General features: G+C 45.5%; 1 protein-coding gene across 1 annotated transcript in view; it reads left to right on the top strand.

Moving 5' to 3' along the window:
- The window catches only part of KLHL24 (kelch like family member 24), a 314,417-nt gene that overhangs the window by 113,251 nt on the left and 186,454 nt on the right, over positions 1-14,712 (top strand). The window contains exon 3 of the mRNA XM_085634930.1: positions 7,302-8,281. Coding sequence (XP_085491056.1) covers positions 7,362-8,281 — 920 coding nt within the window. The 5' untranslated portion in view covers positions 7,302-7,361. The remainder of the gene's footprint in view (positions 1-7,301; positions 8,282-14,712) is intronic.

Genomic DNA, 14,712 nt, shown 5'->3' with positions numbered 1-14,712 from the left:
CAAAAGACAGAGGCCAAATCAAAAAGTGGTAAAAATCTAGAAAGCACTAATTATATTAATACTGCCTGTAGCGTAGCTGTATAAGGATGGCCTCGGGCGTAGATCAGTGGACAGGAACACACAACCACACTCAATGCTGCTTCGGCCGTAAGGTCCCGTGCGACCTTCGCCCATTTATTATATACCCTCAGACCGAGCCCGGTCACGAGGGGTGCGGTGAGTACATCTACGTTCGTAGAGGCCGGGTGGCACTCTACATCCCTCCAAACCTTTGGTTGCCATGGAGGCGTCAGGGAGAATGAGGAAGAGGGTCATTGAGAAAGATAGAGAGGAGAGAAAGAAAGAAGAGAGAGAGAGAGAGATAGAAAGAACTAAAGAAAGAAACAAAGGAGGAAACGGTCCGCATGTGCAGAAGGGAATGTTTATCAAGTCTCTGGCCATCACCCTGGTGATGTTTTCACGTGCTCACTGACTGAAATGTGGTAACACTCCATAATAGTCCTATGGGAAAGGGCTGCCTTAAGGTGCAGCTTCAGTTATCTGGGGCCCACAGAAACACCAATGTACACTGATCAGCCAACTGTCGGCACCAGGCATTCCCCAGGCCCCTCAATCCATACAGAGGCTCCTTTGAAGAATCGCTAGGGGAAGGCCCCGACCGTGATGTCAGCGAAGGGGGAATCTGAGACCCCCCAGAGCCCATGTGCCAAGTGACTCGTGGTTGATGCCACATTGAAGTAATCCAGAAGCCTGTGCAGGAAGGTTGAAACAGGGGTGGAAAGGTGATGTAGCGCCATAGGATAAGCCAGAGGTGCATTTCTGCTGGCACCTCCCGCCCCCCTTAAAAGGTCTTGCACAGAGGGGAGAGATCTCTGTCGGATGTGCTTTGGCTGAGAAACTCTGTGACTGGAGGCTCACACCATGAACAATTTGAAGGAGGAGCCCCCTGACCGCCTCCAGGACCAAGGCCTATGTCTCTGGGAAATGCCAGGACCAGTGGGGAAAAACCTGGGCTTCTGCGCAGGGAGGAGAAAGGTCCAGGAGGAGAGCAAGGTGAAAGGCTGGTGCAGGAAGCTAGCTCCTTGCAACCAGCATCATTCTTTTATGCCAGGAGGCCTGAAGAAAGTGACCAGGTGGCTCGGGTTCGCCACCAGGAGCAGAAGTTGATCAGGATCATCAAAAAAAGATCTCCCGGTCTGAAGTTGGGGGACCTATGTCCTCTGCAGAACCAACTACAAAGCATGTGGGGCTCTGCCGCCAGTTGCTCATGTGCCCCTGGGGAGGGTCAGGTCCTGGGGGCTGAGTCGCGGAGTTCCATTGCGCTTCCTGTCAAATTGCCGGGGGCCCAGGATCCCATGCCTGGGCCCCGTCGAAGGGGCGGAAGTTGGGGAGCACCGTTGTGCTCCCTGTAAAGATGCACGGGCCCAGGACCCCATCCCTGGGCCTCGGAGAAGAGAAGAGGAGAGCACCGCCATGCTCCCCCATGCAACTGCTGGCCCGTTGGCACAGCACGTGTCTGCCCTCAGGAGCGGGCAGAAGAGAAGGGTCGGCTCCCGCGGCAGCTAGTTAGGGGGCTGGCTGGGCTAGGAACTTGCGTGAGCAGCCAGTGTGGGCTTCTCGAGCTGCTCTCCCGCAGACAAAGTGCAGGCATGGTGCCCGGGTGTGACCGGGCACCCCAGAAGAAGCTGTGGTGCAACACCACGCACCCAGGAATCTCCGGTAAAAGAATAGGCACAGCCACTCTCCCCATATCAGCAGTGGAGCCGCTGCTATGAAATGCACACTCAAGGAGGAGTCCCAGTTGCATTCGATGCCAGCATATGCCCGTTTTCGGCTTGTGGTGATCCCAGGGGTTTGGCGTAACCACCAATGTGAAGCAAAGATGCGGGGGAGCTGCAGGAGCTGTGCACACTCCCCTCAAAAGAGTTTGGCAGGTCCCAAGCCTAAGTCTATGGGGACTACTGCCAGATAACCCCTCAAGGGTTTTGATGGATTATTAAGTTGTCTTCTCCTGTAACATTAGTTCTTCAGCGTCGGACAAAGAGCATGGCTACACCCAGGTGTGGCCTGAAGATGGATAATATGAGTCTTCATCTTATGAGACATTCTCTAGGGGCATAAGGTGATAAATACACAGATGTGCATTTATAAAAGTGATGTCTCTTAAGGACCATCAGGCACATGCATCAAAAGAAAAACCGGTCGCAAACGGGCAGATTCTCAGAAATTGCCACTTCGCGACCGGTATTTTTGCATTTGGGATGCATCATCCCAAATGCAAAAATCGCAATTTAAGTAATCTCTAAATTGCGATTACTTAAATTGCGATTGCATGTAAGGAATCGCAAATTGAGATTCCATAAATGCAACGCATTAAAGTAATAAAATTAGCGATTTCGCTAATAGGGAGTGCAAATTACCATGAAGTTGAACTTCATGGTAATTTGCAAAACCTTTGAAAAATGCACTTTTGTGCATTTTTCAAAGTTTCATGTTGCGCACACACATGCCCTTAGGGCATGTGTGTGCGCAACATATGCGCACAGGTCAATGTCAGGGGTGCAACAGGGTGTCCTTTTGACACCCTTGCACCCTGAAATTGCATGAGCAATTTGCGAGTACCTATTGGTAATCGCAAATTGCTCTTGCAATGGCCCATAGAAATGAAAGGGAAGCTATTCCTTATTTGCGACTCGCAAATAAGGAATGTGTAGGAATCGCTATTATTATAGCGATTCCTACATGCATAGGATTTTGCGAGTCCTTAATTGCGAATCCTTAATATTCGCAATTAAGGACTCGCAAAATCCTAGCTTGATGGATGTGCTAGCATGTGTCTGATGCTTTATGTTATGCTAACTGTGATCTCTCAGTGTTTGCTGCATTCATCCTATATGGGTGTGATTATAATTGCATACAGATATAATTATAAATGTGATGCCCTTTAGGGGCTGTGATGGTATTGCGTTATTCATACTGACAGTTATGATAAGTACACTGCACTCCCAGACATGCCTGGACATTGATTCTTCCTAATGCTTTATTTGGGTAATGAGACTGACAGCCACTCGTGATTAGAGTTTAAATACTTTTTTGGCAGAGTTAAGTGCCATCAGTCCTGGTTCTATGGAAATACTGCATTTATTGCTAACGTGAAATGCTTGTTGACATACTGAAGGGGACAGCCACTCGCTTTGGTTCCAGACTTTTCAATGCACTTGAAAGTATTTTGGTAGCTGCATGTGAAGCACACTGCGGTGTTTTCTGGGGGATGACAAATTCTGTAAATATCAGCATCTCTAACATGCTTATGCTTACTGCAATGTGCTGTTACACCCTTCATATTCTACTTCATTTTGCTTTGGAACGCACTAAAAGTTTTTTTGTAGCTGCATTCCGAACACACTACTGTGTGTCTTGGGGATGGTTACTTGCTTCCCAGTCTTTCCTTGGTTTTCAGACATCACTAAAGGCTTACTTCAAAGATACGCGCTAACCTTCACAATCTTTAACATTGACAAGAGAATATGGCTGTGATGTTTTTTTGGTTAAAAAGAGTTTTAGGGATCTCTTTAACAATATTCATCCCAGTTGGAGTGTTTTTTCCCCAGGCATCAAACATGTAGGTATGAGAACAGACTTTTGTTGCATGGGTAGTAAACATGTAGGCACAAAGCAAAGTCCACGCTGTCCATTTGAGCCACTCCAATCTAATCCACTAGTAACTCCACTCTAATCTACCCCAATGCAACCCTTTCCAATGTACCACAATTCAACTCACTATACTCTACTCAAGTCCAGTTTACCCCACTCTATTCCAATTTACCCCACTCCACTCCAAACCCCACTGCAATCTATCCTACTCCTATCTACTCGAATCTACCCCACTCCATTCTACCCCAATCCATTCTACCCCACTCCATTCTACAACAATCTACTCCTTTTCACTCCACTGCAGTCTACCCCACCCAACTGTAATCCAACCCACTCACCTCCATCTACCCCACTCCAAAGTACCCCACTCCAATCATCCCATTTCAGTCTACCCCACTCCATCTACCCGACTCTAATCCACCCAATCTACCCCACTCCACCCTTATTTACCCACTACACTGCACTCCAGTCCACCCCACTCCACTCTTCTTCAATCCATCTCACTCCACTCCAATCACAACTCCACTCCAATCTATCCAACTTCACTCCACTCATCCCACTCCACTGCAGTCTGCCCCACTCCACTCTACCTCCCTCAAATCTACCCAATCTACCCCACTCCATTCTACCCCAATCTACCACAGCCCATTCCACTCTACCCACCCCACTTCACTCCAGTCTACCACATGCCACTAAAATGTGCCCCCTCCAGTCCAATCTAACCCACTCTAATCCACCCCACTCCAATTTACCCCAATCCATTCTACTCCAAACTACCCCACCCTAACCCAATCTACCCCATCCCAATCTATCCCACATCACTCTATCCAACTCCAGTCCAATCTACTCCACTCCTATCCACCCCACTCAAAACTAACCCACTCCTACCTACCTCATTCTAATCAACCCCACTCCACTCCAAATCTACCCCACTTTACTCCAATTTACCGTAACATAGCTCACCCAGTCTATCCCACTCCAATCTACTCCACCTCACCCCACTCTACCCTAATCTACACCACTCTACTCTACTCATCTCAACTCCTATCTACCCTACCCTACTCCACTCCAATCTACCTCACTCAACTCCAGTCTACCCCAATCCACTGCACTCCACTCTTCCACAATCTACCCCACCCCAGCCTACCCCACCCCAGCCTAACCCATTCCACTCTACTCTACCCCACTCCGCCCCAATCTAGTCCACTTCACTCCAATCTACTCCACTCCAATCTACCCCACTCTATCCCGATGTACCCCACTCCATCCCAATATACTCCTATTCAATCTACCCTACTCCAATCTACCATGCTAGTCTACCCAACTTCCCCATTACAATCTATGACAATCTACTCTAAACTACCCCAATCTACCCCACTCCATTTTACCCCTCTCTACCCCACTCCACACCAATCGACCCCACTCTACCCCACTCCAATCCACCCCACCCCATGCCACTAACTTTTAGTAATGCTGAACATTAGCCACACTGATGTACATAATGGCTAAAACACATTGCCATCACTCGCTCGCACAGGTGAGACCTATTGGCCTTGCCAATGCTTGTTAATTCTGGCTTCCCTCTGTTTCAGCTCAATAGGTGGTATCTTGTGTGGAGATTTCATCCAAATTCATTGCAGGCCTCACGGAGCAGTGCACAGAGAACTGGGGTCCACCCATGAACAGATATAAACCACTTGGGAAAGGAGAAACAAACTAGTCCACTGTGGTCACCAAGCATGGCGTATGTAGTCCATTGGGCTTCACACTCTTAACCATCCTGCACTAACACACCCTATTGCGCCCCTGGGCTCACAGCGCTGCCACGTCATAGCAGGTACAGGGGGGAAACCCTTAGGATACAGTGCCGATTCGTTGTGGGGCCACATGTCAAAATTGAAGGATTCCCGTCCCCGCTCCCTTGGACAAGGCAAAAACTCCACAATGGAAGTACCATTTGGAAAATATCAGGGTGCTCTTCTAAAAAAAAAGTATCGATACTCCATATCAGGGGTGAGAAACTCATAAAGCGCTTCGTTTTCGGGTGTACATTCAAGGCTTGGCAATAGAACACCAGAAATATTTAAATGAATGTTATTGTTTCAGTTTTCATAATGCGTGAGAAAAATGCAAAAAAGCATTACTGTTGCTGTAATTTGAGGGGAAACAAGCACAGGATCTGAATTGAACTAAACATTGAAAAACACAAAAATCCAAATTAGAATTCCTGCTGCTGAAATATGAGCGGAAGAGTAGTGAATGGTCTGAATTGAGCTATAGATGAAAAATACAAAAAATATTAAATGTAAATTCCTCCAATTTCTACGAATCAAGTAAAAACTGCAAGCATGGTGTGAGAGGGAATGAGAGCAGGACGTTTCTCTCCATTCCAAGAATGTGATGAAGAGAGAAATAAACGCAACACTCAACTCCCTTTTGCAAACACCCAACACTATATTATTCAACGGAACAAAACATTTTTAAGCCACTTAACGAGAGTGCAAGTAGCAGAATGCAAAGAAATCAACAGTGTCAGTGGCGGCTCCAGTGTCAGTGGCGGCTCCTCCTAATAGGCGCAGGAGCTTCCCCCCAACCTTCTGCTTCAAGCATAGCCGGTACACAGAGAATAAAACGGTCATTACCATTTTATTATTCTGTGTGCCGCTGGCCGAGCAAGCGTGGCGGTGGGGGTAGGGCAGACAAACTCATGCGTATTGCAGGTTGACTGATCAGTGCGCCTGACAGATTGGCCAGCTGTCTACAGCCGGCCAATCTGTCATGCACACTTCAAAGCTTGCAATCCCAGTGCTGTAAAACAGCCGAGGGATTGCAGGCACAGGCCCTAAACCTCAAAATGAGCTCTGGGTTAGACTGCTCCAAACAATCCTGGTGGGATTTGTATGCAGGAAGTAAAACACCTTCCTTCTTGCTCCTCATTAGGAGAGGGGAGAGGAGAAAGGCAACATATTGGTGAGTATTACGGCATGCTGCGCCTCACCGATTTTCACAGTTGCTAGTCGCACCTGTAAACAATACGGTATGAACTTCTCACTTCTGACAGGGAACACTTTTAGATCTCTGCAATGCCCCTCATACCAGTGTGAGCCTAGTGTCAGGAAGATTTGTTGCAACAGAACCAGGGGCATAGCTTCAGGGAGGATGTTTGGGGTGTTACACTCCGCTAATAAATGTATTTTCTGATAAATATTTGGGTACAGGTACTTTCAGTCGGGTATTGTGAGATGTCAGTTGGATTTCACCAGGAATTTTTACATACACACAGACAAAAACGCAAACACACTCCCTCTCTGATTTGAAAGTCCTCAAAAATATTGGTTGTTTTACAAAAGATTTTGTTTTCTCTTTTAGTACTCCTACCAAGCTGCATCCCGCTCCCTTTTCACTGCCCCATTGGCACCTCTCATGCACCCTGTTTGTGGTATAATGTATTTAAACAGTATATTCCAGCCTGATTGTTGGAAAATCTGAATCTCACACCCCCAAATGTTACTGACCGAGCTACGGCCCTGAACAGAACGTTAATGTAACACAATATTACCAAAATTAAAACAATTGTTCTTGGTACCTGACCCACATCTAACTTGATTTATTGAATTGTTATATCTCTTCTCTCTTTTTTTCTACAGTTCAGCTCAGTGGAAGTATTGGAGTTTCTCTGAGTAATCTGGTGGTCACCACTTCTTAAAATGGTGCTAATTCTGGGACGAAGACTCAACCGAGAAAATGGCGGTGTCCGTGACTCTCCAGCAACCAAGCGCAAAGTTTTTGAAATGGAGGCAAAGCCACTGACATGCCACGAAGTTTTTGAATTTTCCTCTGGGTCGTCTCATGCAGAGAGCATCCTACATACTTTCAACGAGTTCCGCGACAGCCGCCTATTTACTGACGTTATTATCTGCGTAGAGGGACGAGAATTCCCTTGTCACCGAGCAGTCCTTTCAGCCTGCAGTAGCTATTTCAGAGCCATGTTCTGCAATGATCACAGAGAAAGCAGGGAGATGTTGGTGGAAATCAATGGGATTTTCGCTGAAGCCATGGACTGCTTTCTGCAGTACGTCTACACAGGGAAAGTAAAGATCACCACAGACAACGTGCAATATCTGTTTGAGACATCCAGCCTTTTTCAGACTGGTGTCCTACGAGATGCCTGTGCCAAATTCCTTGAAGAGCAACTTGACCCTTGCAACTGCCTAGGCATCCAGACATTTGCTGACACGCATTCGCTGAAAACTCTTTTCACCAAATGCAGGAACTATGCTCAGCAGACCTTTGAGATTGTGTCTCAACATGAGGAGTTCCTAGAGCTTGGTAAGGCCGAGCTTATTGATTATATTAGCAGTGATGATTTGGCTATCTGCAAGGAAGAGCTGGTGTTCGAAGCAGTTATGCGCTGGGTCTACCACCATGTAGATGTCAGAAGGCCCATGCTGCCAGAGCTGATGATGCATGTGAGACTGCCATTGTTGCATCCCAACTATTTTGTCCAGACTGTGGAGGTGGACCAGCTCATCCAGAACTCTCCAGATTGCTATCAGCTGCTTCATGAAGCAAGACGTTACCACATCCTTGGGAATGAAATGATGTCGCCAAGGACTCGGCCTCGCAGGTGAGTGGGTTTCGTGAGTAGATGTTTTAGCTCTGAAGTATTTATTATGTCATCAACTGTTTTTGTACTCTTGCACATAGTTTATCATATTACTGTTTAACATGTACGTTTTGATGTTTTAAATATAACTTAAAACTTGGCTTAGGTCTTTTCTAAGCGCAAGTGTTTATGCCGTGTTAGCACATGGTTCTAAAGCAAGTCACTTAACGACTAGACCATACGTCTTGCCCATATTATAAGTAACCTACAAGTACTTCAATCATTATTATTTGTAAGAAAATGTAATTTGTTGTGGAGCTTTCTATACCATGCTGGTGTAATGCATGTCCTGTTTACATCATGATATTTGCTTTAATTTAACTATAATCTTCAGAAAGTCTAATAAGACCTCTGACTGATGTAAATTTCCCGCAACATCTATGAATCAATTACATGTGTAATTATTGTCCTATTATGTTAGCCTCAACTGTATCTAAGATTTGAACCGCCATCCTTAAGGGTGCACTCTCCTTAAAGACAGTTCTTGTTGAAGCTGAACCAACTTTGATTAGATTCCTCATGTCAAGTCATACAGAGGTTTCCTACAAACATGGGCAGCTATAGACCACAAATACCACACCACTATTACCAAGTTTTCTTTGCAAAATAGTATCCACAAATAGCCAACATCAGACCTTATCAGCCACCCCTCTTTAACTTAAAACCATATCACAGCATTCTGTCACCAATCCACTGCCCAATGTCTAGCTCATACATGAATTGTCCAACTGATCAGAATTGCTTAAATACTTACCTGTAATTCAATTACTTCGAGTCCTTCCTTAGTCTATATCTATGAAGAGCTTGTCTCCTCATGCAGACTCCTCTCCGATGCAGAAGAAAATAGAATGCCCTTTATATATAGGGATTCTCATCCCTTCTTATCATTCTTTCACTTAAAATGTCCACTGGAGGGTGCGCGGAATGACTGGAGTGAGGAAGGATTTGCAGTAATGGAATTACAGTTAAGTAACTCAAGTATTACCCCCTTGTTCTTCCCTTGCTCCAGTCCTTATCTTCGAGAACACCCAAGCTCTAAACCTTTCAGGCTCTAAAACACCACAGACCTAGGTTGAATGCTCAGAAGAAGTTATTTTGCAAAAGCATTGTTGCAACTGTTAAAACATCACTGCTACCAAAAACTAAAACATCCTATTAGCCAATGGAATCTCACTGAAGTCTAATGATTTTCAAAAGTTGGAATGTGTACCCATGTGGCTTCTTTGCAAATCTCTGTGGTAGAAGCGCCCTCAATCTTTTCCCAGGAAGTGGTCACACTTCTGGTCGATCTACTCTGAATCCTTTCCAAGGCAAGGCTAATCCTTTTCTTAGTAAGTGTAACCAATCAAAGATCTTATCCACCTACTTAGGAAAGAGGTGGATAGCTTCAAATCTTTCCGGGCTGAACCAAAATTGACAAATAAAGTGCACCTTTCCGAATGAAGAAACATATTTTAGTAAGTAAAGAACACTTGTCTCAAAGCTGGTCCTGCTGAAAACCTAGACTTGGGACAAACTCTGGTAAAATCTCCTCCAGGTGATGATGAAAAAGTGATCTTACCTTCGGGAGGAAAGAAGTAACTGTACTGATGACCAGTGTACCCGAAAAAACTTTCAAGTAAAGCGATCTGCAAGACAGTACTCCTAACTCCCAACCTCCTCACAAATGTGATTGTCACCAGGAAACAGCCTTCCAAGTTAAAAATTGTTCTGATGCATGCGGCAAAGGTTCAAAAGGATGTACCAATCTGCAATCATCTTTTCCACCGTACGTCTCGCTATTAAAAAATCTTTCAACATTCTGGAGATGTAAGACTCTAACTCTCTTGCCCCCCCCCCCCCATGGTTCTCTGAAGGCCTCAATTGCGGTCCATTGAGTTCTAAGTGTTGAGTCTGGCAGCCCCAAAGTAAAGCGATTTTGCTGAAAATCCTAAATCTTTATCTCACTACATGAGATAGGTTCATAATCCAACTGTGTACAGCACCTCTGGAAAATATGTAATAAGCATGCAGTGTTGAAGGTATTGTATGTGCCTGAACTGCCGTGGCTAGTTGTTTAGCCAATCCCTTCCTCTGTAATTCTAACCTTTCAACCTCCAGACCATTTCCCTACTCAAAACTGGGTACACTAAAGGGAATGAAATAAGAGGAAACCAGGAGGAGTGGACAAGAAGAGCACAATCATCACCACTCTCACTCTCTATTTATTCTCATGAGTGCACTTGGTTTCAGTTGGAATGGTGTAAAGGCATAAAGAATCGTTCTGGGCCATATGCAAGTCATAGCATCCACCTGCAAAGGAATTGTGGACGAAGAATATTCTAAGCTGTAGCAAACAAATCTATCTGTGGACACCCCATCTTTTAACAAATGTTGTTGCACACCAGTGGTTTCAGATAAAAATCTTGTGATGACAGAAATACAAACTATGTCTCTCCACCACCACATTGCCCACCCCTTTGATGTGTATTGCACTAAGAGAATGCAGATTCTCTTCAGCCCATAAAAAATGTGTTTATCAAGATCCACTAGAGATTGGGATGGGGTACCTCTTATCTGTTCAGATAATTCTTTCTTTATTGTCACCTTGTCTCTTCTGACCACAACAGCCACCATTCAATTCCTGACTCAAATTTCCAAAAGGGTTAATCTGACCACCTCCAATTGCTTCCATTGGAAGAACGAAGACTGTCCCCAGGTGACCATCTGCCCTGCATTTTCTCTGAGTCCCGTACAGCCCCCCTATTCGTGTCTGCTGACATGTGGAAGGAGCAACCAACCCCGCTTCAGATTATCCTATACCAACCACCAATGTGGTTCTTTACTTATCTACCTGTTCAGGTCAGCTGGAGTCAGGAGATTCTGATACTTTGGATTCCACTGAGCTGGAAGATGGCAGACTAATATTCCTAATATTCCTAAATGAAATGTTGCTTGTGGAACCAGGGCTACTGTGGCCACTATGGTCCATTGCAGCTGTAATCAGAGTGCAGCCTTTGGGCCAGCCAACGTCAATATGTGTTGAATGTCAGATTGGATCTTGAGGATTCTGTTCAGAAGAAGAGGGACTAAAAGAATTTGAGATCCTGTGAAAGGGCGAGGATCGACTTTTCCCATGGTATGTTATGTTACGTTACTTTACGCGCGGTTGAAAAGTGCTGCTAATCACCCGTGAGGGTATCCAGGCGCTGAGAAGGGCAAAGACCTGAGTAAGGAGGGCGGAAGGAATCATGCCTGTTTTTTCTGGAAGAGCAAGGTCTTGAGCTATGTTCGGAAGTCTATGAGGGAGGGGGCAGTTCTTAGGTGAAGCGGAAGGTAATTCCAGGCTTTGGCTGCAATGTGTGAGAAGGATCGTTCTCCAGTTCTGGTCTACTTGAACTTGATGCAAGGGGTGCATGCGGTAGCCTGGGAGGCCAAATAAAGGTATCTGTGGGCTGGTAGAAGTTGAGGCGGTGGCTGAGGTATGCTGGTCCAATATTGTGGAGGGTTTTGTAGGTGTGCATGAGCAGCTTGAAATTACAGGAGGCGCGGTGAGATATGGGTGTTACGTGGTATATCCAAGATTAGTCTGGTGGTGGCAATCTGGGTGGTTTGCAGTCGGCGTAGGATGCGGGCTGGGATTCCTGCGTAGAGAGCGTTTCTGTAATGGAGTCTGCTTGTAATTAGATCCTGGGTGACACTTCTTCTGGTGTTGATAGGGATCTGTTTGAAAATCTTGCTTGGCATTCACAGGATGTTGAAGTAAGATGAGGAGACGGCGTTAATCTGTTTGTTCATGGTGAAGTTGGTGTCTAGGATAATCCAGAGTTTCTTGGCATGATCAGTGAGTGATTTGGGGCCCAGTTTGCAGGGCCACCGTGACGCATCCCAGGGTGAGTGGTAATTTCTCAAAATCAGGACTTAGGTTTTGTCCAAGTTGAGCTAAAGCCAGGTGTTGCTCACCTATGATGCAATGTTACGCATGCACTTGGTGAAGTTGGTTTTGGTGTTGTTGGATCTGTTTGTAAGGGAGAGAATGAGCTTTGTGTCATCAGTATATGAGACGATACTGATGCAGTGACATGTGACGATGACTGCGAGGGGTGCCATGTATATATTAAAGAGCACTGGGCTAAGGGACGAGCCTTGAGAGACCACACAGATGAGACTTTTGTGTTCTGAGGCGAAGGATGGTAGTATCACACATTGTGTTCTGCCCGTGAGGAAGGACGATATCCACTGAAGGGCTGGCCCACAGATGCCCAGGAGGTGAAGCCGTCTGATGAGTGTGTTGTGGAAGACGTTTTAGAAGGCTGCGGAGAGGTCAAGCAGGATGAGAGCTGCTGTTTCTTCATGGTCGAGGATGCTTCTGATGTCATCAGTGGCCACGTTGATGGCTGTTTCAGTGCTGTGGTTGGAGCGGAAGCCTGATTGAGATCTCTTGAGGAATTGGTGCCACTCAGGGTGGTCAGAGAGTTGAATGTTGATGGCTTTCTCCATGACTTTGGCTGGGAAAGGTAAGGGAGAGATGGGTCTCTAGTTTCTGAGAGTATAGGGGTCTGCTGACGGTTTCTTTGACAAGGCAGTGACTTCTGCATTTTTCCAGTTTAACAGGAACACATGACTGGTTAGTAGTACAGCCACTTGATGTAGATAATGATTTGTCACTTCATCTGATGGAGTGTGTACCAGCCAGTCATCTAAATAAGGCTGCATAGATATCTCTCTGCATTGGAGGAGGCCATGAGAGGACCCATTAACATGAGGGGCTGACTTTAGCCTGAACCGCAGCATTCTTAACTGAAAATGCTGCCCCTGCACTAAAAACCAGAGATAATTTTGGTGTTCCTTCAAAATTGGGATATGTAAATATATGTTGTGCAGATCCATCTTTACCATGAATTCTCCCTGTTGTACCATTGGGATAATTCTTTGTATTGTATCCGTCGTGAAATGGAATGTTTTTACTTATCTATTTACTGCTTTTGCGTCCAACACTGGTCAATATACACCAGATGCTTTCTCCACCGTAAAGAGAAAGGAGTATGAACCTTTGCCTTATTCTTCCTTGGGCAGTGGGTCAGGGGGCCTGTATTTTAGTAAGTCTGAGATTCCTTGCCACAATGCTTGGAATTTGCTTGAATTTGGAGGTACAGACGTATGGATTTACTCTGGATCTGGAGGACTGGGTTCAATTACATAGCCCCTACAAATTATACTCAGCACCCAAAAATGAGTGTCATCCTTTATCCAGTAATGTAGAAACTGTTGGATAAGTCCCCCAACTGGAAGCTCTCAGGCTTTTAATTCCCCTATAGTAAGGAGCGCTGATTTCTTTGAGGTGCTGAGTTATATTTGGAAGATTTGTTTTTGGAAGAACCTCACAACTGGAATAATTTCTTCCTTCTTGCTTGTCTATGATAGCCATGAGAAGTGGAAACCGAGGCTGATGGTTGTATTTTTTCTTTCTACGAAAAGGCATGTTTCAGTCCTTGTAGGCCTTGGGTACTGTAGAGTCTTCACCGTCCCTGGAGCATGTAAATAAAATATGCAACACAGGAGCTGCAGTCAAACACTTCTTTATTCCTCAGCATACACTCACACACACACTGCACATTACATCATACTTCACGTTAACTACACCCTAACACCTCCCCACATATCAAGTGTTTCCTCTCCAGAGTCTGCCCAGAACCACAAGGGCCCCTAGTGCGCATAACATCAATATGCTAGATCTCCCTCTTTTTAAAAAAAAAAGTTGTGACATTACTAAAATCACATTTCCTCGATTAGTCAATGAGGCGCTCACACTTGTCTGCCAGATGAGGTGATCCGAGATTATCGAGGTTCATCCTGAGCTTGAGCCGGACCTGCTGGCTGGGTCGCTTGACACATGGTTTCAGGACTTTACAAGTGTTGTGGCAGGTGTTTAAAATGCAATGTGTCCCGAGTGATGGATTGTCCAGGATGTTGTGCTGTCAGGATATGTCCCTTGCGCGCCACAACCTGCAACGGATCAGCGGCAAAATGAGAGTCCATTTTCCTTCTTCCTCTCTGCTTAACCAGTACCCAGTCTCCTTTGTCAAAGACTGTCTCCTGTGCATGATGACTTTGATCTGCATATACTTTCATTTTTCTTTTCCAAGTTGTGTTGGTGTCGCGACCCTTGTCATCATCACTGTTCGATCCAGGGTCCATTTAGTTAATTTTGTTCTGATGGCTCTCCTAAATAGCACGGTGGCTGGATTTTCAGGGGTTGTGGAGTGAGAGTTAATTGATAGGCCCAAAGGACCTGGCACAGGGTTTGGTTTAGATCAATCCCCTTCAATGACACTTTTTGAATGATCCTCTTGAGGGGAAAGAGGGGTGTATTATTTTTGTGTTTGACGTAGTCAGACAAGAAATTCTTTAAA

The sequence above is a fragment of the Triturus cristatus genome, chromosome 11 (assembly GCF_964204655.1).
Source record: "Triturus cristatus chromosome 11, aTriCri1.1, whole genome shotgun sequence".
NCBI classification, from domain to species: domain Eukaryota; kingdom Metazoa; phylum Chordata; class Amphibia; order Caudata; family Salamandridae; genus Triturus; species Triturus cristatus.
This window is presented reverse-complemented; position numbering and strand designations above follow the sequence as displayed.